This window comes from Acanthaster planci, linkage group LG11 (assembly GCF_054643075.1).
Source record: "Acanthaster planci isolate LZ-2023a linkage group LG11, COTS_SCS, whole genome shotgun sequence".
Taxonomy (NCBI): Eukaryota; Metazoa; Echinodermata; class Asteroidea; order Valvatida; family Acanthasteridae; genus Acanthaster; species Acanthaster planci.
Genome location: NC_141787.1, coordinates 2,269,941 through 2,295,882, shown reverse-complemented (window position 1 = coordinate 2,295,882; position 25,942 = coordinate 2,269,941). Strand labels below are relative to the sequence as shown.

At 41.0% G+C, this 25,942-nt stretch overlaps 2 protein-coding genes across 8 annotated transcripts in view; both read right to left on the bottom strand.

Moving 5' to 3' along the window:
• brd4 (bromodomain containing 4) overlaps positions 1-9,331 on the bottom strand; it is a 35,601-nt gene extending 26,270 nt beyond the window's left edge. The window contains exons 1-3 of one of the 6 annotated variants that reach the window (XM_087143109.1): positions 9,128-9,287; positions 1,853-1,915; positions 549-693 (exon numbers count right to left, since the gene is read on the bottom strand). In XM_087143109.1, the coding sequence (XP_086999235.1) occupies positions 549-563 (15 nt within the window). In that variant the 5' untranslated portion in view covers positions 564-693; positions 1,853-1,915; positions 9,128-9,287. Of the gene's footprint in view, positions 1-548; positions 694-1,852; positions 1,916-9,121 lie in introns of all 6 variants that reach the window. The other 5 variants (XM_087143111.1, XM_087143110.1, XM_087143112.1 and 2 more) reach the window with 5 other exon arrangements.
• A 1,690-nt stretch (positions 9,332-11,021) lies between these two features.
• On the bottom strand, positions 11,022-22,873 carry tbc1d13 (TBC1 domain family member 13). 2 transcript variants are annotated; one of them, XM_022228623.2, is made up of 12 exons: positions 22,793-22,873; positions 22,605-22,678; positions 20,296-20,336; positions 18,738-18,799; positions 18,181-18,274; positions 17,611-17,693; positions 16,927-17,083; positions 16,078-16,285; positions 15,486-15,728; positions 14,973-15,054; positions 14,143-14,200; positions 11,022-13,948 (listed from the first exon to the last, which is right to left on the bottom strand). In XM_022228623.2, exons 1-12 carry the CDS (start codon positions 22,810-22,812, stop codon positions 13,883-13,885), a joined length of 1,188 nt encoding a protein of 395 aa, XP_022084315.2. In that variant the 5' UTR covers positions 22,813-22,873; the 3' UTR covers positions 11,022-13,882. The 2 variants fall into 2 exon arrangements, with proteins under 2 accessions (XP_022084315.2, XP_086999563.1); XM_087143437.1 differs by lacking the exons at positions 22,605-22,678; positions 22,793-22,873 and adding an exon at positions 20,723-22,575.
• Positions 22,874-25,942: the final 3,069 nt, after the last annotated feature.

The window sequence follows — 25,942 nt, the reverse complement described above, 5'->3', positions numbered from 1 at the left end:
ATGTTATATTGATTGTACAACACTGTAGTTACAATAACTCAGTGAATAACAGACCCGGCAACTATGAGTTTGTAACTGTGAGGAAGTATCTTAAAGCAAAAGGTAAGATTTATTCTACTACACAGCATCCCTCTGCTGCTGTCTTGGTTAGTTCCCATCATTCGAGATAATGACAAATTTGGAACAGTCAGAGAAAAGGTGCTTGGCAAGCATAGCTACTGCGCAACATGGTGTGATGCATTTTGCTGCAACTGACTGTCCACCTAACTCTGCACTGCCTATGAATTTGTCGGAGACCAATTTGTTTAGAAACTTGATGAAATAGGCCTACCTACTGATGACTTCACTTTTGTTTACATGTGCACTTTTCTACGGAGCCAGTGGGGCCCGTGATCTACTGAACGCCATTAAAAAAAAGCACACACATAAACAAAGTATGGCGTCATCAGCACAGAGGTTGATTGGGTCCACTTCCTTGGCTACCTTTCAGGGCTGGCGTAGTGTAAGAGAGGCTAATACATGCATTAGATATGTAAACCAATTCTGACCATGTCAGCTTTCATGGCAGTCAAGCTCTGGTTGTGCTGGGCCGGCTGTTGAGATACGCTTGTCGTAGTCTGAGTCGTGTCTTCGTCGAGACTAGGGTGCCCGCTTTGCTCAGGGACATTCACTGGAGTCGGGTGAAATGCTGTCCTGTAAAGAGAAACACAGCCCATGTGAACAAATGCACACCAACTTTGTAAGGAAAAAGCACATAAGTACTCTAAGTATTGAGTTCTTGTGAAAAGTAATTTTGTAAAACAGGAAATCTGCAAACTTTGCTGGAATGGTTCTTCACTTATCAGTGTTGGAGTAGTTTTCAAAGGTTGTCTGTGCAATTCCACACAGGAAAACAAACTTAACTTCATTTCATCTTAAATGGCCCTGTGCACAAGGAAATGTGTTTCACTTGTAACAGTTTATCCCAAACATATCGGAACTTCTTAAATCATTTCACTGAAACAATTGTCTACGTATCTTTAAACCATTTTTCTGGGTTTTTTTTTTCCTGCTGGAGTCTGATGCTTAGGTATCAAAAAATTTCTGAAGCATATGCATTGAATTATGTCAGCAGAGTAAATACGTCATGTGAACGTAACTTTACAGCATGGAATGTATCCAGTTCGTTGGGGTGGTATGAAAATCTACTCGTTGGAAAACCCCATGCAGCTCAAGTAGAACACAGAAACTGCCACGACATTTTGACAGGGAATGAAGTCCAAGTGATATGCAAAACAAAGCATAAGTTTCAAATTTAAAGCCCTTGTACACTATTGGTAATGTTTCATAAGGTGAGGTTTGCCGAGTGTAGGCTGACTGTGGATATGAACACGCTGGCTGAATACCGTTTTGACTGTTTGTCAAGATTTGTTATGGACTACGCTGTAGAATATCAGTTCTCAAAATGTCCATTTGCTAGTGTGGATGGAACAATGTGGTTAATGATGACGCTGTGTTCATATTGTACCTTCCTGAATATTCTGTTAACATTCAGTTCAGAACAAATCCAATGGAATTTTAACAGTACATAGATTTACTGGGTTTTCATTTGTTTGGCAATATTAATATGAACCTACTTTAAGGGCTTCTGGCTTTTTTGTCAAAATGGGATATTTGTTTACGTGATATTAAGCTCACCCAATGAAGGATGCTGAGGAAATACTTTGGTAAATAGTTTACTTGACCAGATAAATCCATACTTGACACATTTTCTGCCCCATGTCTTTACTTCATTATCTGAGAATTTTCAGCCAGTTCCCGGAGTGCACAAAAACTGTTACAAAAAATCACCAATAGTGTACTGGGGCTTTACCTTGCCTGAGAAAGTAGGGGTAATATTGTATGGTCTCCGGTGCTTTATACGTTGCAAGGCAATCTGGATATTGAGATACAAAGGAAAACATTTTTTATAGGCTTATCTTCAAGCAAACAAGGTCAATTTTGCAGCAACAAGTGTCAAAACTAGCCCATACTGCATGGCACTTTTAATGCCTTTCTCTGTGCTTACAGTTTGCTTGAAGATGTGTTTTATATTAAGCGCATGGGAGGAAAACATTGATAAAAATTGTAGCGGTGTTTAGCATGTCAGTGAAGCATGTAAGAATGCAGAAACACATTTTACCACGTTTCGCTCATGCCCAAAGGGCCAATTTCATCAACATCATACACTGTGCAGAAATGAATGCTGCCTGCCAAACTGGCGGTCAGACTGAAAATGCCGTGGCATTTCACCATGTTCCAAATATTCATATCACATGCTGCACAAGGCGGCAATGCACAGAATGGCAATACTTCAAATTGTTGTTGACACTGCCATCTGACACTGCACACATGAATACAAATGTACGCATCTGGCCATGTTCACAATGCAGAGTTCCTAATGGCTGATAAAAAACATTCTGTGGCCTGTAGCCAGTAGCATCTTCGAGTATAGAATAGAACAGTTACATGTAGGTTGCAACCATTTATTCTTGGAAGAGTTTTTTGGGGGGGAAAACATTAACCCCAACCATGCTGAAACCTACAATATCCAACAGTAGGCTCTTGCTGCGAAGTTTGGTTGATGTGACCAGTGAAAAAACGGCCTTCTGTTCAAGCCACTGGATGTTGTTGGGTTCAGCAGGCTTCACACTTTCATAGCTGTTGGATGCCACTGAATTGAGCATGAAGGCTGGATAGTTAGGGAAGGGGTTACAGGGCTCCGAATTGGGCAAACCATCACGGGAACAAGTACTTGCTCCCTAGACAGCTGAATTTGTCACTTTACGGTAGCAAGTAGCTGCCATACAATATCAAAGACATATGTTCATGAAAAAAAAAGCAAAGACCCTGGTCCTTGCTATTGCTTTTGCGGATTGCTCACGACGTACAACTAGTAGTGAGTACGCAACCAACCAGAACCTCAAACATGTGCTTGACGATGCTACGCAAAAAGTCGGGCACCGGGCCTTTACAACGTGCATATGCACACAGACTTAAAAGGGAACTAACTGCAGCAAATCAAGCATTTTTGAAATGACTGGATAAGGCTGAGACTTTGGTTTCGCTGGTTCCAGCTATTTTGGAGCATGGTTCAAAACCGCATGTTCAAGCTATGACTGGAATCAGCGAAAATAAAGACTAAGCTGAATCCACTCGTTTGGCTTGAATTTACGCATGAGGGGCTAGTTTCCATACAATCATGACACTGGCCGCAGGTAAGCGTGGGTGTGTACATTCATGTGTGTGCATGCATCACATGCAAGACTGCGGCGTGCGCTTGGTGACATTGTAAACAAAATAGTACCGTGTTATGGTTCTGTGACAAGGCTGATCCAAAGTGAAGTCCAAAAGTTCAGGTATTTGTCATGACAAAAGTAGAAACAAACAGTAAAAATGTTCAGGTACATGGAATCAAACGGGCGTAAGTATTTGTGCCCAGATTATGATTTACGGGCGCATTTCTGAGACAAATGGGTGCATTTTAGCTACCTGCACCCGTTGAATTCGAGCCCTGCGGTTAAGTGAATGTGCATGTACTTTCAACAAGGCGGGAAGAAACAAAAATACCAAGTTTTAGAGAACTTGGATAATTCTTGTCAACAAGAGATGAGAAAAAAGGTCTTCTTCCGCTAGTTCAAATGAAAGTATCTTTCCCGTCTACGGGTGTCAAAAAACAAAATGGCCAAGCAAAAGTAAAGCACTTTAACCCCTTGACGCCGGAATTTCTTTCCGAAAGCCGACTCCAAGAATTCCAGCCTCACATGGCCACGAAGGCCACCTGCCAAACCGCAAATTCTCGGTTTGTGGCCCTGCGTGCTCTGCACTTTTTGAATTACACGGTGAAAAGGCTGACTGTTCGGTGGCAAGCGGCTCTACTCAAGCTTCCAAATTCCCGTTGCCTCTTTTCAAAGTGGGGACTATTGTGAAGCTGGTGATTATGATGCAAATTCGGTCTTTTTATTTCTAGGCTATACACAAAGGCCAATTACCATATATACAAGAGTCAGGGTCTGCCTTCTTTCACCATGTTCGCTCGAGCGTGAGCCGAGAACAATAGCTGAAAAGTGGGCTGAGGATCTCAATTTTTACGGCGTTTCTACCCGCGTTCCGGCGCGAAGGGGTAAACAACTGCAACTACTTTTGTCAACAAAACTAAACGGCTTTGTGGCTGCGTGTCTCAACAAAAGCCCCATGCTAACAGTAATAGGTATGCACCATGTTGTACCAGCAAGTGCTATGATGCAGACTGTGACATCCAAAAATAACAGGTTGCTGATGCCAATTTTCCAGGTCAGCCCGTGATAAAAATGTTTGCCTTTTCCTTTTTTCACAGAAAATTTACCGACACATGCAGGTTTCCTTCTATGTCTGTGATTGAATGCTGAGCGCATGGCTACGACAAAGAGCAATAAATGCCAGTGGCAAACAACACTATAAATATGCTTTTCCTGGAAAAACTTTTCAGAATGCATATCCTGAAAAAATGGACGTTTAACTCTTTCAATTTTACAGATTCTTCCTTCTATGCCAAGAATTTCTGCAACTAAACAAAGGAAAAGTCAATATTCAGTGAGGCTGGCAATTTATGTATTCGGGAGGCCTACATTTTCATGTAGTGGCACACTTTCCATTTACTAGTAAACAAGAACCTAGTACAGTCAAACACATTAAATACAAGCTCAAAGGGACTCTCCAAAATACCTTGCCTTACAGTGACCCTCATAGTAAACGGGTTGACACTTATCCCATTTATAGAGCACAAGCCAAGCGACATGCACCAGCATTGTTATACACTACGGCAATGTACTGTACATGTAATGTACGGTACAGTATATACAGTGGATTAGTATTCAATGTACACGTGTATATTTAACTTAACAAATTTCAAACAGTATTTATCAATATGATGAATATGAATGAAAAATGAAATGAATAAAACAACGATTTCAGATACGCCTACTTGATTGATGCAACAGCAGAAAACAATGGGGTAAATGGCCGGCCACGCCATGCCGAAGCACTACCTGGAAACTGGTACCCGATGTTGCACGTAAGGCATTTTAAGCTTGAGAAGCAGTTCATGTGTGTAAGGACTGGACGTATGAGGGCAGTGAAATTGGGGAATTTCTGTTGGTTCTTAATTGGCGGGAGAGGATCTATTTTGTAGAAACGTTCTTTTAATTTATGGAACAGTAACTTTCATTTTTAATGTGCAACAGGGTTGTGCGAGTTTACTTTGAAAGGGGAATTTGGGACATCAGTTAACTAAAGGGGAAAAATTTAGAAGGGTTTAATTTCCTAAACCTATTTACATTTTCTTTGTGAAACACGGCAAGATCATTTGTGCATTTGTTTTCCTTGGCATCAAAACTTCCATCCCATTATTTCTGAGTCAGGTTTACCCATTGGACTAGACCCACTATGATAGAAACTCCTTTGATGCTGCAACATCGCAACACCCACTGTCATCTTGAATAAAGCCCCCTCTAGCGGCACAAGGTACAGAGTCGACAAGTCATCAGTGGAAAACGGCAGAACAAATTGCTGAGCGGATTTGCATTATTGGAGAACTACTGACGCGCTCCATTGGGATTTATATGTAGCTTTTGAAGTGGCATTTTCAATTGAACTCGTAACAATGCTATGGACAATGGTTTTTGACACTGCCGGTTTGGCAAAGTGCTTGTCTTGTCCGTGTCCTTGTCTTAGCACAGCTCGTATTAAGTAACTTTTCTCTCATAGGAATGTGTACAGTTTGAACGGGACTGAAGAAATATGCTCATAGTAAGCGCAATCCCGTCTCAAGCATGCTCGTGTTAATCATATTTAACTGTACACCAATTTGCAGTAAAATTGACTGCACAATTTTTATATTTTTAAAAACCCTAACCTCCTAGGATGTACATAAAATCCTATTCAGAGGAATTGGGACTGTCAGGGAACTTGCAAATCGGAACTCCTTGTCAAGTGGTGAATGCTAAGAAGCACAAGTGAGAATGACCAGAGCGCTGGCCATTCATAACCCAAAAAAATGGAACTTGGAGTGAATTAACCCACTTGAACTTCACCCATCACATCTTCCAACAATCCAGTCATGTAGAATAATGGAGCACTAGAACGGTAGGGTATCATCACATTTGGAAATAAATTTAATCAATGAAAAACTGGAAGAGGACAGACCGCACAGGGCAATTCAAACAATAACCACATTCAACTACTGGACACAAAATTAATTCATTTCATGAGACATTAGAAATTGGCACGTACACCCACGAGTGTATCAATGTGAAAGCTGCTAGTTCATACAAAATACCAGCAAGCACAAACTTACTAAGACTCTTTAATATCGACACGGCTGGATCATCACAAATCTGTGACTCAGAAGTTAACACAGACTTAGAGAGAGCAGCAGGGTTCTGTTGTCAGAGAGCAACATGGCTCTTCTATCACGTCTGTAAGTCAACATAGTTTTACAAATTTACATGCGATAGCTTTTCCTTCTCTGTGAGAACTTCAAACACGTCTGAGACAACATACATACTAAAAAAAATCCAATGGGTGAAATTTGGCACACAGATTGTTCAAACAACGTAGTCTGTCATTTGTGAGAGGTCAAATTTATTGTCATGTGTAAAGTGTAATCAACATTGCACCTGCTTCCTTGTGCTTGTCATTGTGCTATGCATATTTCATGTACAGTGTACCTGGCTTATCGTAATTGTCACTAATCAAAATAACACAATACAGTGCACAGCGTCAATCTATTCAGTTGTAAGATTCCTCCCCCTTCCCCTCCCCCAGAAAACATTACCAATACATATCACACAGTACATTGCCAAGCAACCACAATACAACCTATTCCGTTAATCAATCATACATGTACTTGTAAGCTGTTGCATTTGAAACGGTACTTCCAAACATAAACAGCTTCTGTGGTTTCACAAGCTGCTGCAGATGTGGTTCTAGGACCTAAGATTCAGAGGGTATCCATTATCTTAGCAGCAGAACAGCACTTGTTTAAACTACAGTTTTTTCCCCCACTTAACCCTTAACGAGCTGGGTGATTTTGGCCTGTGTCACAGCCCCCTCAAACTCCGCCGTACCACTGTCAATTTTTTTTGAAACTTGGCATAAATGTTAAGACACTCCTTATCACCCAAACCAATTAAACATACTGTTTTGTTGTTGGGGTCATTTGAAGTTCAAGGCTATATGGGTGCCAGCCCATGTGAATTGAGCATAAATATACATTTTTTGGCTTGTCTCGGAAAAATGGGCACTGCACAAGAACGGTACATTCAATTTTCACACAGTTATCTAAACCCCTTCAAGGCTCAGCCCCCCTCCCCCCCAACAAAAAATTCACTGCACTTTGTACAAATTTTGGGCTACTTGCATGCTTCCTCAAATATCTGCTGCAAATAATATTTGATTTTTTTGGCCGGGGAGAAACAGGGTTTCAAGTCGAATTTCCAGAATAGCCTGTCCTCTAGATAGTGCAGTTTGATGGTACCTGAATGTTGTGATCTGTATCGTACAGCAGCAGCATACATACGGTGTTATGGAACCAGTGGTCTGGTTCCTAGACCAGCAAACAGCGATATATTGGGCTGTTTGATAAGGTACCGTACGCTTGTATCCGCCTTGCTGTGCCAAACACACAACACAGTTACAGGCATGAGGTGGGTTGGCCATCATATAAGCATGATCATAATACGCGTGTGTAGTACGCATGTACAAGTATATGTAGCCTGTGTCTGCACAAAGTACACGTACGCAAAAACTCAGCCAGGGCACTTGGCTGGCCAGCTGGTCAGTTTGGACAGTTGGGAAGTTTTCTGCCTCTGTTCTGAACAGAAAATACAGTTAAGCCACAAGTAGGCCTATATAAAAATGTTTACCAAAAAAAACACAACCCGTTATTTTGGTTGTTGATTTTGCAAAAATCTACATCATATATGTATACGTGTACATGTCATGTTTTACCGTCCATTTCGCAAAGTGCTTGTCCAAAATCACACAAGCCTAATGCGATGCGCATGTCACTAGATGAGACCTGGGGGAGGAGATGGGGATGACATTATTCCTGAAGGCTGAGCACAAGAAACACCCCAATGGGATGGCGTGCACATCCGGGAGTCTCACAAAATGGTTGGTAGCAACCAATGAAAACAACTGCAAGGAATGCTGCATACGTACTGATCAAAGAAATGACTGTGTAGGCCTAATCTGATCCTCTGATTGGCCGGTGCCACGCGTACGTTGCCATAGTAGCTGTTTTCATCGGTTACTACGTGCCATTTTGCGAGAGTCCCGGATGTCCACGCTGCCCCATGAGAGACAGTGAACAGTAGGCCTATGTACAGCTAGCTCAGGACCTACCTGGCCACAACCATTTATGTGAATTAGGCCTCTCTGATGCCATGAAATCTGGAGTTACTGGGCAAGTTGACATGGAAACACATGGTCAGTATCATATGCCACCATCATTGTGCCCCACTAAGGATGAGCAATCCTAGCTTTAGTTTAGGCCTAAGCCTTCAATATCACCAGACTTAGGTGCAATAATAACATAATTTCCAGGGGAAAATGTATTCAATAAATACACAGCGAACACGACTGGTTCAACTTCAAACAATATCTGAGTTTAACAGCAATAACCCTTATCCGATCTGCATGAGAAGAATGCAACGCAACTTAATGCTTAATTGCCGCTTACGCGCCCAATACGCCGTACAATGGAAAATCCCCAACCCAAGCCACACGTGCCTGACCGTCACAGATTTGCCGCGAACGTGGACAATTTTACCCCAAACTTTGCGACGGCATTTTTGTGAAACGTCTGAGATACTTGTCTGGAATTTACGACCATTTTGTTCTATAACTCATAGTTAATTGTAATAAATACTTTTCGACAAATAATACCCTTGGTAAAAAGTGAAATTCGAAGAGCAGAGAAGAGGCATTTTGCATGGTGCGCAGGTTTCAAGGAAAAAGAATCATTCTTTTTTCTATGTTCTCGACAGTCACAAATAGATCCACAAATAGGGGCTGATTTTAGGCCAGTAACACATTTTTGATGTAAATTAAAATTCTGTACCCTTACACGGTGTTCTGAACTGACTGCTGATAACCCTGCAGCGTCGGATGGCCTTTGGAGTCCATTCCGTCAGCAGGATTACAGACCACACCAACGAGCTTTCAGAACTCGGCAATGGCGGACCGGCAAATATTACAGCTTCTTTATGTTAAAATCCTTTACTCTCATTGGTCAAAATGTGTCACGTGGTACATTCCTTGCCGTTTACGACAAAGAATTTGGATGGTTTTTCTCCTTTTTCTGTTAGAAATAGAGCAAATATGTACAATTCAGCACAATTGTAGTAAAATCTAGCGCTTACTTTAAGCACGTGCGGAAAAACGTTAGGGAAAGCACCTTTACTGTAGTTGAAAAACGAGTGAATTTCTTCGTTCTTGTGGACAGTTTCTGATGGCGTTACATCAGCCCTCAAACCGCGTTGTTTTCATTGGTCAATTACGGTCACATGATCCGTTGTCACCAAATGAAAGCTCTTTTACAAGATCATTTTTTAATTTTATCATATAATGGCTAGTAGATAAACTCTGTGATTAATTCCATACACGTACTTTCAGTGTATTATACCCTAGTTTGCCCACAAGAGGACAAATTTGCCTTTTTCTGTACGGGAAGTACGCGCAACCTACCACAAGCCAGACCCGCCTTCCAGCGAGTGATTCTGCTCATGCGCCGCAACCTTTAACTTAAGTGCCATTCTTTCCCCAGAGGGTACACTTAATCAGACAAGCTAGCTAGCTAAGAGCGCGTACGTAACGTAAGCAGACGGTAATACTAGAACCGGTACTTGTGGAAAGCTCTCTTCAAGAATTTCATTTCATTTATTTGGCAGGTCAAATTTAAATGGATAGAACAAAATAAGTTTAAAAAAGATTACATACAGTAAAGACATAAAAAAAGTTTAAATATAGCGTCAACCCTAATAAAAAGCCTAAGACCTAAACACCAAAATAGTTGCTGCCCCTGCGGACTCGTTACCAAAAATGAACTAAATCACTATCAAGTTGTTCTCCCATAGCATGACTAAAACCCTAAATTGAAAAATCGCAAACATTTTGACAGACCCACTTTAAAACACATAATCCCAAGGGCGAAGAGAATAACCCTACAGAGTATTACAAAATCCTTGAATCAGGAAAAGTACTTGTTCTCCAATATTTCAAGACATATTTTAAATCAAAGCTTGATTTGCCATTTTTGTACCGTATTGAGTATTTGGAGGGTTATGGTCTTGTTTGGGGTGAATTATCCCATCAGAAATAACCACTCCCGAAGGTACTTCGGCCGCGAGTTTGTCAGAAAGGGCCATTTTTGAAAGTGATAAAACTTCATTAAAATATCCCTTGGTTAGAAGCTTCCGGCCTAGATCGGGAAGGGAACATTATCTTTTTTCAGCCATCATGTGCTGTGGACACTAACCCTCCAATAAGCTGGTAAAAGAAAAAAATTGATAAGCAAGATTTTTGGCCCGTTCACTGGACTGCAACAAAGTCAACTTGAACTTTATCAGTACCTTTTTGGCGAGGGTTGTTCCATGAAATGAGCTTCCTTTATTGTTAAATTACAGATTAAGAAGTATATTCAGTATTATGTCAACTGTCCTATTCCCACATTTCTTTGGTGCCATCACATGTGAAATTCAGTGTCCCTTTCTAAAAATACGGCTTGAATCTCTAGAGGATGCGGAGGCACCTTCCTCTGTGGTCCTGAAATTATTCGTAATGTGTGGACCGAGAACACTCCCGACTGTGTTCAGATAATTCATTGTCTGTTCCAGTGGCAAAGCAACAGCTCATATTGAGTTGGAAATTCCAAATTAAGATGCTTAAAAAAGTCTGTTCTCTCAAAAAAGTCTGACAAAGCTGAGAATGGAGGCAAACCCACCACTCAAACAACACCAAGGTTTGAGAATGGCTTGAGGTTAACTTTATTATGTAAAAATTTTCACAGTAATATTACTCTACATGTACAAAAACAGAAGTATGCCACAAATCACACACAAAAACCTGCATGTACGTTGGATCTGTAAGATTAAAGCTTTTTTATCTTGATCTCATTTATTCTTTTTAACTTTAAAAGAATTTTTTGGTTAAAAATGTAAACAATCTGCAATTTGGTTTAAGTGAGCACAGCGAATGATTCAATGAATAAAATACATCTTGCATGATTTATTAAACAGAAAAAAATGATGTTTTACATCTTTTTTTAAAGTCTCTTTAAAATGTTGTCTTCAGCTGTCTTCATTTCTGGTTGAACAGTTGGCCAACTGTATAGCAAAACTTTGGGTTTCATCTCCAAATGAGTTTCAACAGTTTTCAAAGGGCAACTTACAGCACACACTATGTATGTAAATTTTCAAAGCACAGGTATGGGATACTGTGGAAGGAAGTGCTACCAAAGTCATCAGAATTTTCATGAGAGGGACAGTAAAAATGAACGCTGCAACAGGGGGTTTGCAGGTGACATCACCCAACTTGTGGCTTCCATCTTGGTGGGCTGACTGCTATACTTATGCCGTGATGTGCATGAATGTTACCCCAAACTACAGCACTGTCAAAACTACAGTTGGGCTTATCACAACAACTGGGGCTATGCTATTGTTTGGGCATGATATGAAAAAACGGGAAGACCTTTTTTTTTCTGCAAGAAGCAAAATCCTTACACTTCACAAATGTGCAGTCTTAAAACCGGTCCATATTTACCAGTTGGGCCAAATTTCATGGCAGAAAATGTGGCTTTATTAACATGTTAAATAAAATCAGCAAAGTACTAGTCACAGGGAAAGTACAATGCATTGATACTTGGTATCTTCTCAACTCTCATTTGGGAAATTATTACCAATGTAAACAGCTAATGTAGTACCTACAAAGTTGTGTAGAAATATATTGAATATGTTGAAGTATAGAAATTTACAGTATACACAGAGGAACAAGCATCCATTTGTCCATTTGTACTGCACATATTACTTATAAGCAGTTTTGTCAATTTACAATCAATTTGGCAATTTCAACGATATTAAACTGTACAAGTTTGAATAAAAGTTCCAGGTATTGGGATGATAGGGTATGATGTACATTTCATTTGCAAAGTTAAATATGATAGCTGGTATTCTGAATCTGAGTCAAATTCATATGCTCTGTTGTACATGAATGACAATCCCATTTCAAACTTGGCCTAACATCCATGATGGCAAACAGCAAATTGTTGGAGACATGGGCTTTGTGATGGGGGGAGGGGCAAGGTGGGGGCACTCCCCCCGCAAAAATACGAAAAATGGAAAGGGGAAAAAGACAATAATTGCGAGAAAAATGAGATGAAAATCACCAATTTAAAACCTATAGATTGCCAGTTAACCGCTGATGAGTGCTTCGCCCCTCCCTTTAGAGAAAATCCCGGTGACGCCCTCAGTGAGAGATATCGAATGCAGAGGACATCAACAACCACGTCCTCAAGTAGTTTCGTGTCTCTACAAAAAGCCTACATATGCAAATACGATTCAAATTTACCTGGCAAAAGGGCGTGTGACGAAGGTAATGCGTGAATGCTTGTCAACACAAAAATATTGCAACACCAAAAAACCATCACAGCTAAAGCAAAGTTACGACAACCTGACGCTGTTTTTCATTGCTTAGGAGCAGGAACATATATATAAGCATGCACATGAAGCCTGAAAATGAAAAACTAACGTAATTGAAAAGTTTCACAAATATTTCAAATCGGTGAAATTACTGTACACGGAACTGTTTTACATGATTCACACATATTCAAAAACAATTTCGTTCATCCATGGCAAAAATAGCAACATATCTGAATAACTAAATTTTATGAATGAATTATATTGTTCTCAAAGGCAGTTCTACAAGGATAAGTGGCGAGTACATGGTTATGATCTTTTTAATTGCTTCCTATCTTAATCAGTTTTACATTTCTGATCACATGGGGGCCTTTTGAACATTCTCTATACTAACTGCTGTTAAATGAAAGTTGACTCTATTCTCTCAATGAAAATTGAGTCTAAACTGTAAAGAAAAAACCCCACAGTCCCAACTTGGCAAGAATGTCAGCCAACATATTGCAATAACTGGTTTCTGTAGTATCCACCAAAACTTTCCTTCTGCAAACGGAATATTCAGAATCAATGTGCTCACAAAGTTTGTCATGCACGAAACTGAACATCCTCAGAGGCTGTCCAGCAGAAATGGTTTGCATTTTAGCCATTTGTCTTTTACGGCGGGCGGGGGGGGTGTGACAATTCTCAAGTTAACTTCCTTTGGGAAGACTGCCAACACCCTGTAATCAGAACTGAAGGCCCGGATTTCTCACCTCCACAAGTTTGTCAAGATCTCTAGTAAAGACATTCTCATCTCAGCTTCGCCACTCACGAACAACACGTTACCACACCCGTACACTCTGCCTGGTACACGCTTGGCAAATACACAAGTTGTGAGTATCGGACACTCAAATACAACCCAGTATAATATTATACCGAGCAGGACTGAATGCCTTGGCATGACATCAGCGGTCACATTTCTACCGCATGAGGGGCACTGCGTGCACATCGCCCACACCTGGAATGAAGACAAAGTTGTCCCCATGGGGTGAATCCCAATGCCCATTTCCTTATGAACAACTTCCTTGCATTACAATGATTACAATGATGAGGCACTGTGTAGAGACAACATGACAACATAATGGTGCCAGGGATAAAAGTATCCTTGAAGTACTGTGACACACGATGAAGCAGGAATGATAGTGGACGCTCTGCTAGAGGTATTTCCGTAACTCCTCAGCTTTCCTGAGTAACACATTGATGTCGATAGTCGGATAGTTCTGGAATTAAAATGGGAAAGATGAAAGAGGAATGCCAATTGAACAGTTTCGTTAACCCTTGCGCCGAACACGTTTGTGGCATGGTGACATTTAGGGTTTCTGCAACTTGGCAAAGTCCACTTCCAACTTTGTGTATAATTTGGGCCTAACAGTCACATCTTTGTTGACATGAATAATCCTAAACAATGTGTTACCTGAAGGAGCTTGACAATTACGGCAAAGTCTCCATTCAAAATTTCATCCCTCTGTAATCTAGGAAAGAAAAACATAAACAAGAAAAGTCAAGAGTTGACTGGGTTTTTTTTGTTTGCCAACTTTTTTATTAACATCGACCAGGGGCATGCCATTTAGACCTGCAAGATTAAGCAAAATGTTAAAAAGTAAAAACTGCTTTGATAATTTCTACCTCGTGCATTCGCTTTAATAAGTGAAAAATTCAAAAATGGTTAAGGTTCCTGCACACTGATTTTTCTAGAAACATTATTTGGGATGAAAATCAGAAGATTTAGCCTTCTGAAAAAGGCACCAGAGATTTGGAGGTTGCTGGACGACATCAAAAAGTACAAAAATCCTCAACAGTTTTCATGGGTTGGAAAATTCAAACAGCATAGACAAAGAGTGTCACTCCTCAACCGTTCAGGACTTTAGTGGATGGTCGGGAAAAAAGTGAGGAAATCATACAAGCATGGACCGAACAAGAACAAGCAGGCTGCGATGCAGGCCTCATGAGCATTGTTTAGCCCTTAGAAGTTAGAGACAATGGCTTGCAGAGGAAAAGACTCAACTTACGAGACTGTAGACTGTACAATCACCTCTTTTTTAAGGGAGTCTCACCAGATTCTTCCAAACTGCTTGATTTCGCAAGAAAAAATGCCTTGTTCTGTGCCCTCAAATCTCAAGGAGGGGGATCAGTTCAGCTCTGCGTTCATTCCACAATTCTGTAAGATTCCCCCCCCCAACTTTCCTGTGGATTTTTCAGAGCCCCGGAGGAGTTTGGAGTAGAAATAAAGTCTGCAGTACTTACACAATCATGGCACAGCACACACAGATCAAAAACTCGGGCCTCCTGTCATCGGCGAAAAGGGAGTCCCATAATCTGATGACATCTGTTCAACATCAAGCAGAATGAACTGCTAGTTTCTGTAAATCATTATTTGCACATTCCATTTTTTGCAAAACTGAAAAGTTTCAGAAATTCCTCTTTAAAAGAGCTCAGTGAAAATTGAGATATAACCAGTGTTTTGATTTACTTCAAAAAAATACAGTAACTGTCAGGGACAGTGACCACCATTGGCAGGGGCCACTACAAATTACCATTTATGGCATTACTAAACTGTGGTCACTACATTCGTGTATAGTCTCGGCCTCTCCTTTGCACAGTCTAGGATATGATTGAGGGACAGGAGGCCAGCCTACTTCACTGTCAGGTTTCCAAAGCGTCCTCGTCGAATCGTGCACAACTCCTATACACGTGGCGACTTGAAATGATGAATCTGTGAAAAAGTAACCAGTTTGAAGATGAGACGCAAAAACTGACCTGGCAGAGGGAACTCCTGAGACAGCAGCAGCGTCAGCCAGCGGAAGCCAAAGAACTCGGGCTTGAGCCCTTCTCTCTCAAAGACCCGGTACACCTGCGGGTCGCACTGGCCCAGCATGGTCATCAGCCGCTCCATCTTGGCATTGATGCCATCTGGCGAGTGGTCCAGGGACTTGATGAAGTTGTCGCGGATTTGTGACATGAGGTTGGTGAAGCAGAAGAAGGTGTCGGCCTCAGCATGCTCTGGACCGAAGAGATCAAACAAAGCAAGAAAAAACTTCAGAATTGAATAAATTCGACAACAATGCAGAAGAAGGTTAGGACCAGAACAATGTATTGACAGAGTTGCGCCATAAGTGTCACCCAGGGACAAATTCAAGTGACGGCTATAGTTTACTATAGTTCGACTACCAACCTCCCAATGATAAATGATTTGGACCATCTAGTCGACCATTTGGGACCAAAGCATTGTCACTCCATTGGTTACCAATATTTGATTTAATTTTCATTTTGGAGGCACCCATTCCCATGAAACTAATTTTACAAGTAAGTATGGATACATTGTAAATCTGGCCCAGGCCATTACACCCACCCCTGTTCTCCTGCTTGGAGTCGGAGGCAAAGACGTAGTAGACGGGACCCACAATCTCATTCATGCCCTGGACGTAGCTCTGTCCAGGGTTGAGCTTGGCATAGGTGAAGAGGATCCTCTCCACAACCTCCCAATGGGCCTCCTGTCCCTCGGGGAGCGTCTCATGGCCAAAATCGTATGTCTGAGGTTTCTTCTTTGGTGCTGTGGCCTACAAAGTTTTAGCCAAAAATTATAATAATAATCGCATGTTTTTTCATGATTTTACCAGCTGGGCAAACATCAAAAATACTCCCATTTTGTAAATTTACGTTTGTCATACTTTAAGATGTCATTTATGATATTTATAACCCAAGAAACAGCAAGAAATTTGTGAAATTTCTTTGATGGTTTGACTTTGGATAGTGTTGCAATTGAGTCTAAGTCCCCGCAAGTCCGTTGCAAGCCATCCAGTCTTAAACCAAGTCAAAAGCTATTCCAATGAACAGTGGCCTAAGTATTCCTTTGCAACTGTTCACCCGCCTACCTGTGACAGGTCTTGTGACTAGACTTGCAAAGGGACTTGCAAACGGCTTATGATGGACTGACTTTGGTTCAGTGACTTTGGTTCTGAGGAACAACTACACAGGCACAAGACAAGCCACAACTCAGCCAACAGTCAACCAAGGGCTCTCGATGGACCTCACACCTGACTTCTGATGTGAGTCTCAGGCCGAGTTTGAGTTACTAAGCTACAGCTTAGTTAATGCATGTGTTTATATGGAATCCGCTGGCAAGCGGCTGCAGCCGTATCTCATAGACGAGTGCGTACTTTTCAGCTGCAGCCACGTGAATCAGCCGCAGCTCACTTACGCTAATTCCCAGCTTGTTTCTGGCGATGTCCTCCGAGTTGAGCAGTGTGTGTTCCACTCGCTTCCTCAGCGTCTCAATGTTGCTTGACTCGTTCACCAACTCCTCGCAAGGGTACTCGGTGGCTTGCTGGAAGAACCCGATGTCCGGCTGCAATCGCCTGACAAACGAAACAAGCAATGCAATGGATGCCGTGCACAAAGTATACAGGGCCCACGCACAACAACCAAAGGAGGAGAACACACATGATTGCGATTACGTAATGCGAACATTCCTCGTTTTTCAGGTACTTCAGAAAACTCATGTGCTTTGGAAAACAGTGTAGATGCTTGTTTACCTGCACTGTAAGCACTCTTTTAAGCTGAATTTTTTGGAGAAAGTTTGGCGTGCACAGTATCTCGAAATCAGATTATGGTGACACTTGTGGTATTGTGTATTTCCACTGTGATCACCTGACTCCCATCCTGCTTATAGACTGTCAGTCGGTGTACAATGAAAGAAAGCACAGGGACATACTAAAAAAACAGCTCACTGCTCACAAATTTCCACAAGTTGTCTCAGGGTGCCATTCCAAAATATAGGACTTTTGAGAAATGTCCTGCTTCAGTTGCGAAAAGCCTGTCAGAGTTTTGTTGGAAAAAATAAAAAAATTTCCTATGCTTCCTTTTGCTGGGGTCTTGGCCTTACCTTGTGTCTTTGTCAATTTGGAGAAGGATCTCGTTGTCTTTGAAGAACTGCGACCACTGGCTGTTGGGGTTTGGATTGAGCGGCTGTGAACCACACAAAATATAGGGTAAAGTTGAGAGTTTGCACTCAGAACTATCAACAGGCAGGATGTAGTCTTTTGTGAAAGTCTCTGGAGGAGGAAGTTTTTTCATGTATCCAAAAACCACAGCTGGCTTATGAGAAGAAAATGTTCACATCTGCCAAAAATCAGCTCCGTGCAGTAATTCATGGAACGCTCCTGGGACTTGAAGGGGCAACAACCTTCATGTTAAGCAATATGGGCACAGTCGAGCCACATCAAAAATGTAGCCACTGAGCATACAAGGCAAGGTAGTTCAGGCTACAATATGTCCCAATTTGAAGAGGGTGATATTCAGAGAAAAATCTATAACCGAATGAAGATTTTCTGAAAAGTTGTGGACAATTTATATTTTTACAAGGGTTGCTCTCAGTCACATTCGAAAATTTAGCTGTAAGCAAGGAACTCTGGTTATTGGATGTTTTTTGTTTTGCAATAAGAGATTTTCTCACGTGATCTTCAAATGTGACGTCAGTTCTGCTGCCTCCTTCGTGTTTTCTGCCAGGCTGTATGATCATCTCCTGTAGGAACTGCTTATACAATTCCCTGTCCAAAACAAAAACACCGTCAAGCAACTAAACCCAAAAGCTGTCCAAATTTTTCAATGTTGTTTAACTCGGCAATGAAAATATGAGCATGTTCAGGGCTTACAAGCTGGGGGCTTAAAAAAGTAATTTCACTTTTTAGCTTCTAGGAATCAGGGAAAAATTGAAGTTAATTGGGGGCGGGATGATTCTTAAGAAAATTTAATGGAAGAAATGTGCCTAATAATTGGAAATGTGGTTCATTAAAAGACACAAAATCTCAAGGAGCTTATGTACACCCCCCGCCAAAAAAACTGACACACTTTTTGCAGGGTCGGGCTTTGAGGTAAAAGATGGATATTTGGACAGAATAATCAACCCAGTCTTTCACCTTTTTTAAAAAAAATTACTTCAATGCTGACAGATATTCAAGTTTTACAGACCACTGTGGGATCAACTTTACCCGTTGTGGTGACCCATCGTACCTTTGTGACTGGTAAACCTTGGGCCACTCCTCCGTGTTGGCAGGCAAGTAATTCAAAAGCAACTGCAAAGCAACAAAGTGGTCGATTTTAATCCCTACATGTGAAACCAACAAAGAGGGCACTCTTTTTCCTCAACTCCTTTCAACCTCTACAGATTTTTCTCAATACACCCTGCTGCCTAAAGATAACATGACACAGCTGAAATGAGAACCTTGCTTCAAGAAGATTCGATTTTAATAACCCTAACCCTCCCTAACCACACAGAATTCAACACCAGTAAAGTGTGTGAGTTTGTGGCATTGGGTACTGGTAGCTTACTATCTGGTGTTTAATTTTGTGTAAATGGGTACTGTGGGCCTGCACTTACCCTGTTGAATTTTGACTGAATGGGTACTGTGGTCCTCTCACTTTATCCCAGCAGTTGGGGATGGATATGCAGCATGATGGTGTGTGACTTTGTTTGAATAGGTACTGCCTGTCCCTACTCTTTGTACTGAGCAATAGGTCTGCTGTACCCAATCAATCAGAATCACAAAGGTAAAGACCTGATGGAGTTTGTGGGATTGAGTACTCTTGCAACAGGAGTACTGTTGAAGTCTGTGGGATTAGGAACTGCGAGGTAAGAGCGTTTTTCCAAAGTGTTGAAGAATGTGTGATTGGGGAAGGTTAGGTTCAGCAACCCTTGGGCAGTTAGGATTAATGGTTAATGCAATTTGTGGTACAACTGACGCACAAGGTAACAAACACCAGCCTGAGTGCTACATATTGCACACCCCCATCAGTTTGTGGCAGCATTCAACCATACTCAACGGCATCCTTAGAGCTAATACACTTCATACAATGCCTTACTGAATCCCCATCATCTAACTATCAAATCATTGATAGCGTAATACAAACACATTACGGCTGCATCTCCAAGTTCCATTCTACAGGTAAATGGACTGACATCCCATCCTTCCATTCGCACGGTCACACAATTAAAAGAACAGTGGAACGCCACTATAACGAACATGACGAGGTCCACGCTAAATGTTCCATACAGCGGTCGTTCGGTAGAGCGAAATTAACTGCCCAACATTTCATTGCCATGTGGAATAGCGCCCTCTCTTGTCTTAATGAAGTGCATCCTCTTGTGATACTACGATTTGCTGTTTGCGTGATGTTTTGCCGTTGCATTCACATTTGAGGTTTCTAGAAATGTATCTGTTAATTATTTTTGTTTTTTGTTAAGTCTTGAGGTACAAAATTGCTATTTAGTTTATCCTATGTCAGGAAGCTACCGCTCAGGATCGATCTCTGATGCATGCTGTGGCAAATCTCGGTTGATTTGCAACTACATAATGTTCGGTAGGTTTTGTGCACAAAATATTGGGAGCCAAGGGCGATGTTCGGTACAGCCTACTGTTCGGTATAGCGGTGTTCGGCATAGCGACGTTCCACTGTACCAAAAGAGACACACGTCAGGATTTATCAGGTGATTGATGGATTAAATTACAAGACTTATTTGACATCAGATCCCTGGCAGCAATTCAAATCCTCAAATCCTCAGGTAACTTACCCTCCAACAGTCACACCTTAGCCCAGGACAGTCAGGAATGCCTTAAGAAACAAAGCAAAGGAAACAACGTTTCATGTCAGAAGGAAGCGGTTTGTTTCAATATAAACAAGGTTTCAAACTTCTGGCAAAATCATTCTCCAGGACAGAGCTGCTGAGCTCATAACACTGCTTAAGCAAACACGACAAGCAAACATTAACAGAAAACCAGTATCAGGAAACACACTGGACATTTTATACAGTGGCTGGTAATAAGTTCTTGCTTATAACAAATCAATCATTTCTATGCTTTCCAAATGTCTGCCTTGTGACGTTCTCCATATACCATCAGGACTGCCCCTAAGACTGCAACTAGGAGTAACAAATGTGTGTTACTCCTAGCCACAGCCAGCCGATTTGGACATGGCTGTGACTAGAAATAACACAGCACCTAGGGAAGCCACTGTCTAGAAAGCTGCAGCCGCTTCTCAAAAGCTTGTGCATCATTGCCAGCCATAGCCGAGTAATCCAGACACAGCCTAATAAGCTCCAATACTGGTGTAGTAGTCGAGACCACTTAAGACTTTCACAAGACCACACAAGACCAGCACAAGACCTCCAGTCTGAATTCAAGTCACAAACTAATCAAATGAACTGCAACAAAACCATTCGTTTGTCATTGTTAACCCTGTTACTTGTGTCTGGTCTTGTGATGGTCTCGACTACAACACTGTCCAATACCACAATATTCACAGAAGCTACACGGTCTGCCTGATGAACTTTGCTTCCGCTTGGCCCAAGTACTTCAGTAAACAGACCAGCGTAGAACTGTACAGTTGCACACCACAAGGAATACGGACAGCAACTATTTATTATAATATACTCACTTCTGGGTACAAAGTTCGTGTACAAGGAACCATGGAGCCGGAATTATAGAGGAACTTACTGAAACCAGTATGTGTGTTTCGAAGCTCAGTTTTTCCTTTCTGTTATGGTCACCGTTCTTATGATATGCATATTTTGCCATTACCATGTACAGTGTCCTCAAGGGGATGTTAACAAGTAGGCAAACAACATATCATATGCCAAATCCCTTCCACAATGAATGACTGCCTCGACTTGTGGTTTTAAACACAGACACTGGCTGGTATCATCCCCGTTTGGGTTCCTGCTACACCGATATTTCCCCTCTTGATTTTTTGGTTTCCTTTCCTCTAATATGTCACAATGATATCTTTTACCGTTTGAAATCAAATCCTACATCAACTTGCAGCGTATTTTTTCATTTCCTTTTTCTGAGTTTTGGTTCAGTGGGTTTTGTTATGGAACACTGGAGTCAAAATTGCTCTTCGACAGAATCCCCTCTTCTGAAATTGAAGTCATGATTACAAAATGCAGCATGGAGCCAGACTAAAATTCCTTGAGATACAGAACTGAGATCTGCAAAAGCACTTACAGTGCATGCTCAGTGCTATGCTGGTAAAATCTCAAATTTGACCACTCCAGGGCAAATTCACACCCCAGTTGCTTCCAAATGGCAAGGGGCACATTTTCTTTACGCTGTGCTGTTGCATGCTATGTGCTTTGCAGAAATGCAAAATAGTTCCTGAAGGGTGGTCAAATATCCACAGTCATTGAAAAAATGAACATTCTCTATTCCAGAGTTAAAATTCCCTTCGCATATTGTACAAATAAAAGAAAAACAGTAGTAACACTACATTTTATGTGCATCACATGGTAAAGAAAAGGCGGACCAGAGGTAACTCTGAACTGGTGCAAACAGTGTCAATAGTACAAAAATCAACTTAAACATGGTAAATCAAACTCATAGAGTCCTAAAACTTGCCAAAACATCAATGAGAATCACATGTCAAGGATAACTAGCACCTAGAGATACACAAAGAAGTCAGGGAAGTCTTTCTGAGTGTGACTGCAAACAAACTCAAACATGTCAAACATATCAAACAATACATAAGGCCTACTTGCATGTTAATTGCTATTCACAAGAAGAGTAAAATTTTGACATGTACAACTTGTGTGATAGTATAGTCGCCAGGGCCCCTATTTCACCATGTTTACCACTTACCAGCTTACTATAAAAACCAATGAGTCTAGACAATACTAATTAATAAAAAGGTGGCAAAATTAGGGACCTGGTTGCTATGATATGGTCACGCACGTTACATTTGGGAGGACAAAAAACTATGCATCCATCATACATCAGACAGTACCCCATCAGCACACAGCGCATATGCACAATGCAAACCACGCAACGCCCTGCCTTGTCCGCAATACGTGTACACAGCTTCAGTTAAGTAAACGCATTTCCTTACCATTTGAACACATTTGATGCAACTTTTTGAAGTCAATTTTTGGCTTACTCAAAAGCTCCTTGAACTCAGAGACCCTGTAGAAGGAAAATGTAAACAATATTTTTTGTTACCAACGTGACAAATTCGGTAGGATACGCTCTTTTTGAAAGACACAGCAAAGAAATACTCAACGGCAAAGGTAGACTAACCTCGCTCTGTAGGTCGCCATTTTGCCTGTGTAACCTTTGACCTTAAAAGTTTTTATTTACACAAAAAGTAGTCCCCAGTGCGTCGCGTTCCAGCCAGAGTGAAGACTTACAAGCCTTGGGTCGATCACTTTGCATACGTTACAAAATAAGCATTTTCTATAGCTGAAACAAAACGATCAAGAAACTTATATTTTTTTCTTTTATAAAAGATCCCTTCTGCGTTTGGACAAAGCAGGCAGTTCATGAAAAAAAAATTGGCTTGGGATGACAAAATAGATCTTGTGGCTGGGATGACGTCACTGATTCTTGATTCCTCTCTCTGATTGGTCAACCCCAAAATAGTGTCGCAGTCTACGGTGAAAATTTGAATTATTGACCAGACTCTTAACCTTCAGATCAAATGTGTCTGAAATTTCACTATTTATGCGTTATGAATATCTCCAACACTGTACCGAAAATCATGCTGCAGCAAAACAGGAGGAAAACATGCAAGTCCCTGTACAAAGTGAATGGAGAGTTGCCCCTTTGCTGAGACGTGAGTGCAATAAATGGAACAACCTCCGACCGCGAGAGTTTGCCGCATTGGGAGTTCAGTACAGACGGATGGGAATGGTATTTCTCGAAATCTCCTCCACGTCGGAACAATGAAGACGACAGAAATTTTGGAGTACATGTAATAGCAGTTGGGGATTCGGGGGAGGGGTCGACCCCCTCCCCCACACACACATCCACACACCACTCTGAAACAAAACAAAACAAAAAAGGTAAAAAAAAGGAAAACGCAAAAAAAATAACTAAAATAGAATTTAAAAAAAGACAGCACCGAGCAAATTCTTTGTGGGCTACGTGTAAAAACTAAAGTAAAGTACCACTGTAAACAATGTATGTCATGTAATGTTTCATCATCATTTCCGCTTGTCTGCAAAAATGAAACATTAAAATAATCTCCAGCTTGACCACCTCACTTGAAAAATTCCTGGATCCGCCCCTGGATAGCTGTATTGCTTCTAGGCAAAACAAACTAAACTTCTTGGTTTATATTAAACGTGTAAGATTTAGCAGTCACTCATGGCTTGGAAAATTCTTGCCATCTTGGCGTAAAAAAAGTGTTTGTAGCCACCCAACTTCTCGAAAAAAGTGTTCGAATCTTGAACCAGTCGCTTTTCTAAGGGCACTAATGGAGCATTTCAAAGGTTGGTAATAAATTTATAAACGTTAAATGTGAATATGAACGAAAACCTGATATAAAATGCATGAAAGGTGGGCATGATTTTGAATCAATAATTTTATTTTATAGTGACGTAGGTCTAAACCAAGAAATCTCATTTTTTTAATGAGTCTTTTCTCGGGTAAATTTCAATAAAAGTACTCTACAATATTATAGGTCCGTCACAAGTCAGTGATATTTTAAGCCAAATGTAGAGTCTCCAACTGCATGTTGTCAAGGTAAAGCCAATGTCCTTATATGTCTTTTTATGCAAAGCTTATAGTACCGGCTAACTACCGGCATTGATTAGTATTAGTTGCTTTAATTAAATGCTGGGGCGTGATTTGCCTTGGGGAGGGGCAGACGGGCCTGTGGTGCGATAGCACAGAATTGAGTGGTACATCCCAAAGCTCAGTGAAATTTGCTGAGAATATCTATTGGTTGAGATTGGCAAATCAAGTTGTGGGCGTTAGCCATATTGAGGCAGTGTTGCCAACAAATTTGATGTAATTCGTCGATCCTGTGAGGAAAGGGCAGTTTAGCCCGCAGTTTAAGCCAGTATTTGAAGTCTTTAGTGGTCAGTAAATATAAGTTTCCTTTAAATTTCTTTTACTGTCACTTAAGCAACATTCATAATAATTGTAACGGTTATAATGGAAGGGTGATTTTTATAATGTTTGTGATGAAAGGAAGTTCAGCGACCAACTAGTATGTCGAAGATTTCAACAGTAATGTGATCGTTCCTATTCATCCACACACACATCCACATCCAATTCGATAAGCTGCAGATTACGAGAATATGGATACGATTGTTCAATATTATCAGGGCTCCTTATTGTGGAGTCAAAAACCACACACCAGGATCCGCCGACTGTTTGCTCAAGCAAAGCCCTAGCGGATCCTGGTGTGTGGTTTTTACCTGAGGAGGATCTTGAGACCCTAAGGAGAAGACGCCTACCTGTACGCTATTCTACTGGTTCCCTACTTCAAGAGCAACTTACCGGCTGCCCCCGAAGTGTCATCAATACACAGGAGAGTCAAGACACTATTTGACTGAAACTGTTTTAATCCTGGGTTTCGCGGTAACAAAAACCACTGTATAATCTTACTTCTGGGATGTGTGTAAATCGTTCAAGGTATTGAAACCACTCCCCATTCACTGACTTGCACCGGTATATTGTTTGTAGATTTTGTAAACTACTAATTTTTTAAAGCATATTCTGACTCAAATTGTGATATGTCCCAACGTACTTGATAATAAGCCGTAAACACATTGTGTGTCAGAGGGTAGGGGGACCCGAGTTTGTGACAAGGTCTTTACCGTTTTTTTTCCAAATGAATTTAAAAGTAACTGTTATCAGACGCACAGGAATACCGCAGGACCATAGGAATTAAGTTTATTCTGAGAAAGAAGTAATCTACAGGCGTAACATAGTGACTTATTTAACGTATTGACTTGTCTAAACTGAACCATTAACGGTAGGCCTATATGACCTGCATTTTAAATGTTAAGATTGTGATTGAAAGATAACTTTATACACAGGCCTAGTACAAAAAAAACCTTATACCAAATTCTTTGCTTGTCTTCCATTTTTCTGAAAGTAACAATTATGCATAAAATTCGTCGTTGTATTGTACTCAGGACATCCCTGTTTATATGAGTTTTTCCATAGGTTTGTGCACAAACATGGCTGCGCCCAGCAGGCATCACTTTGTACACGAGTCAGCGCTCTCGTTTTTATATATAGCTCTATAAGAAAACCCCAGAATTTGTACGACTTTTTTACGGCTATTTACATATCTGCGTCTGTATTCTAAAATGCACATGGACTCAACATGCCTACGTCCAGGTCGGCGCCAAACATTCTCCACGCTAAGAATGAGAAGTTAGCGCACTAGTAATTCAATATAGCTCTATGGTTGCAACACAAGAGGTCTTTGTA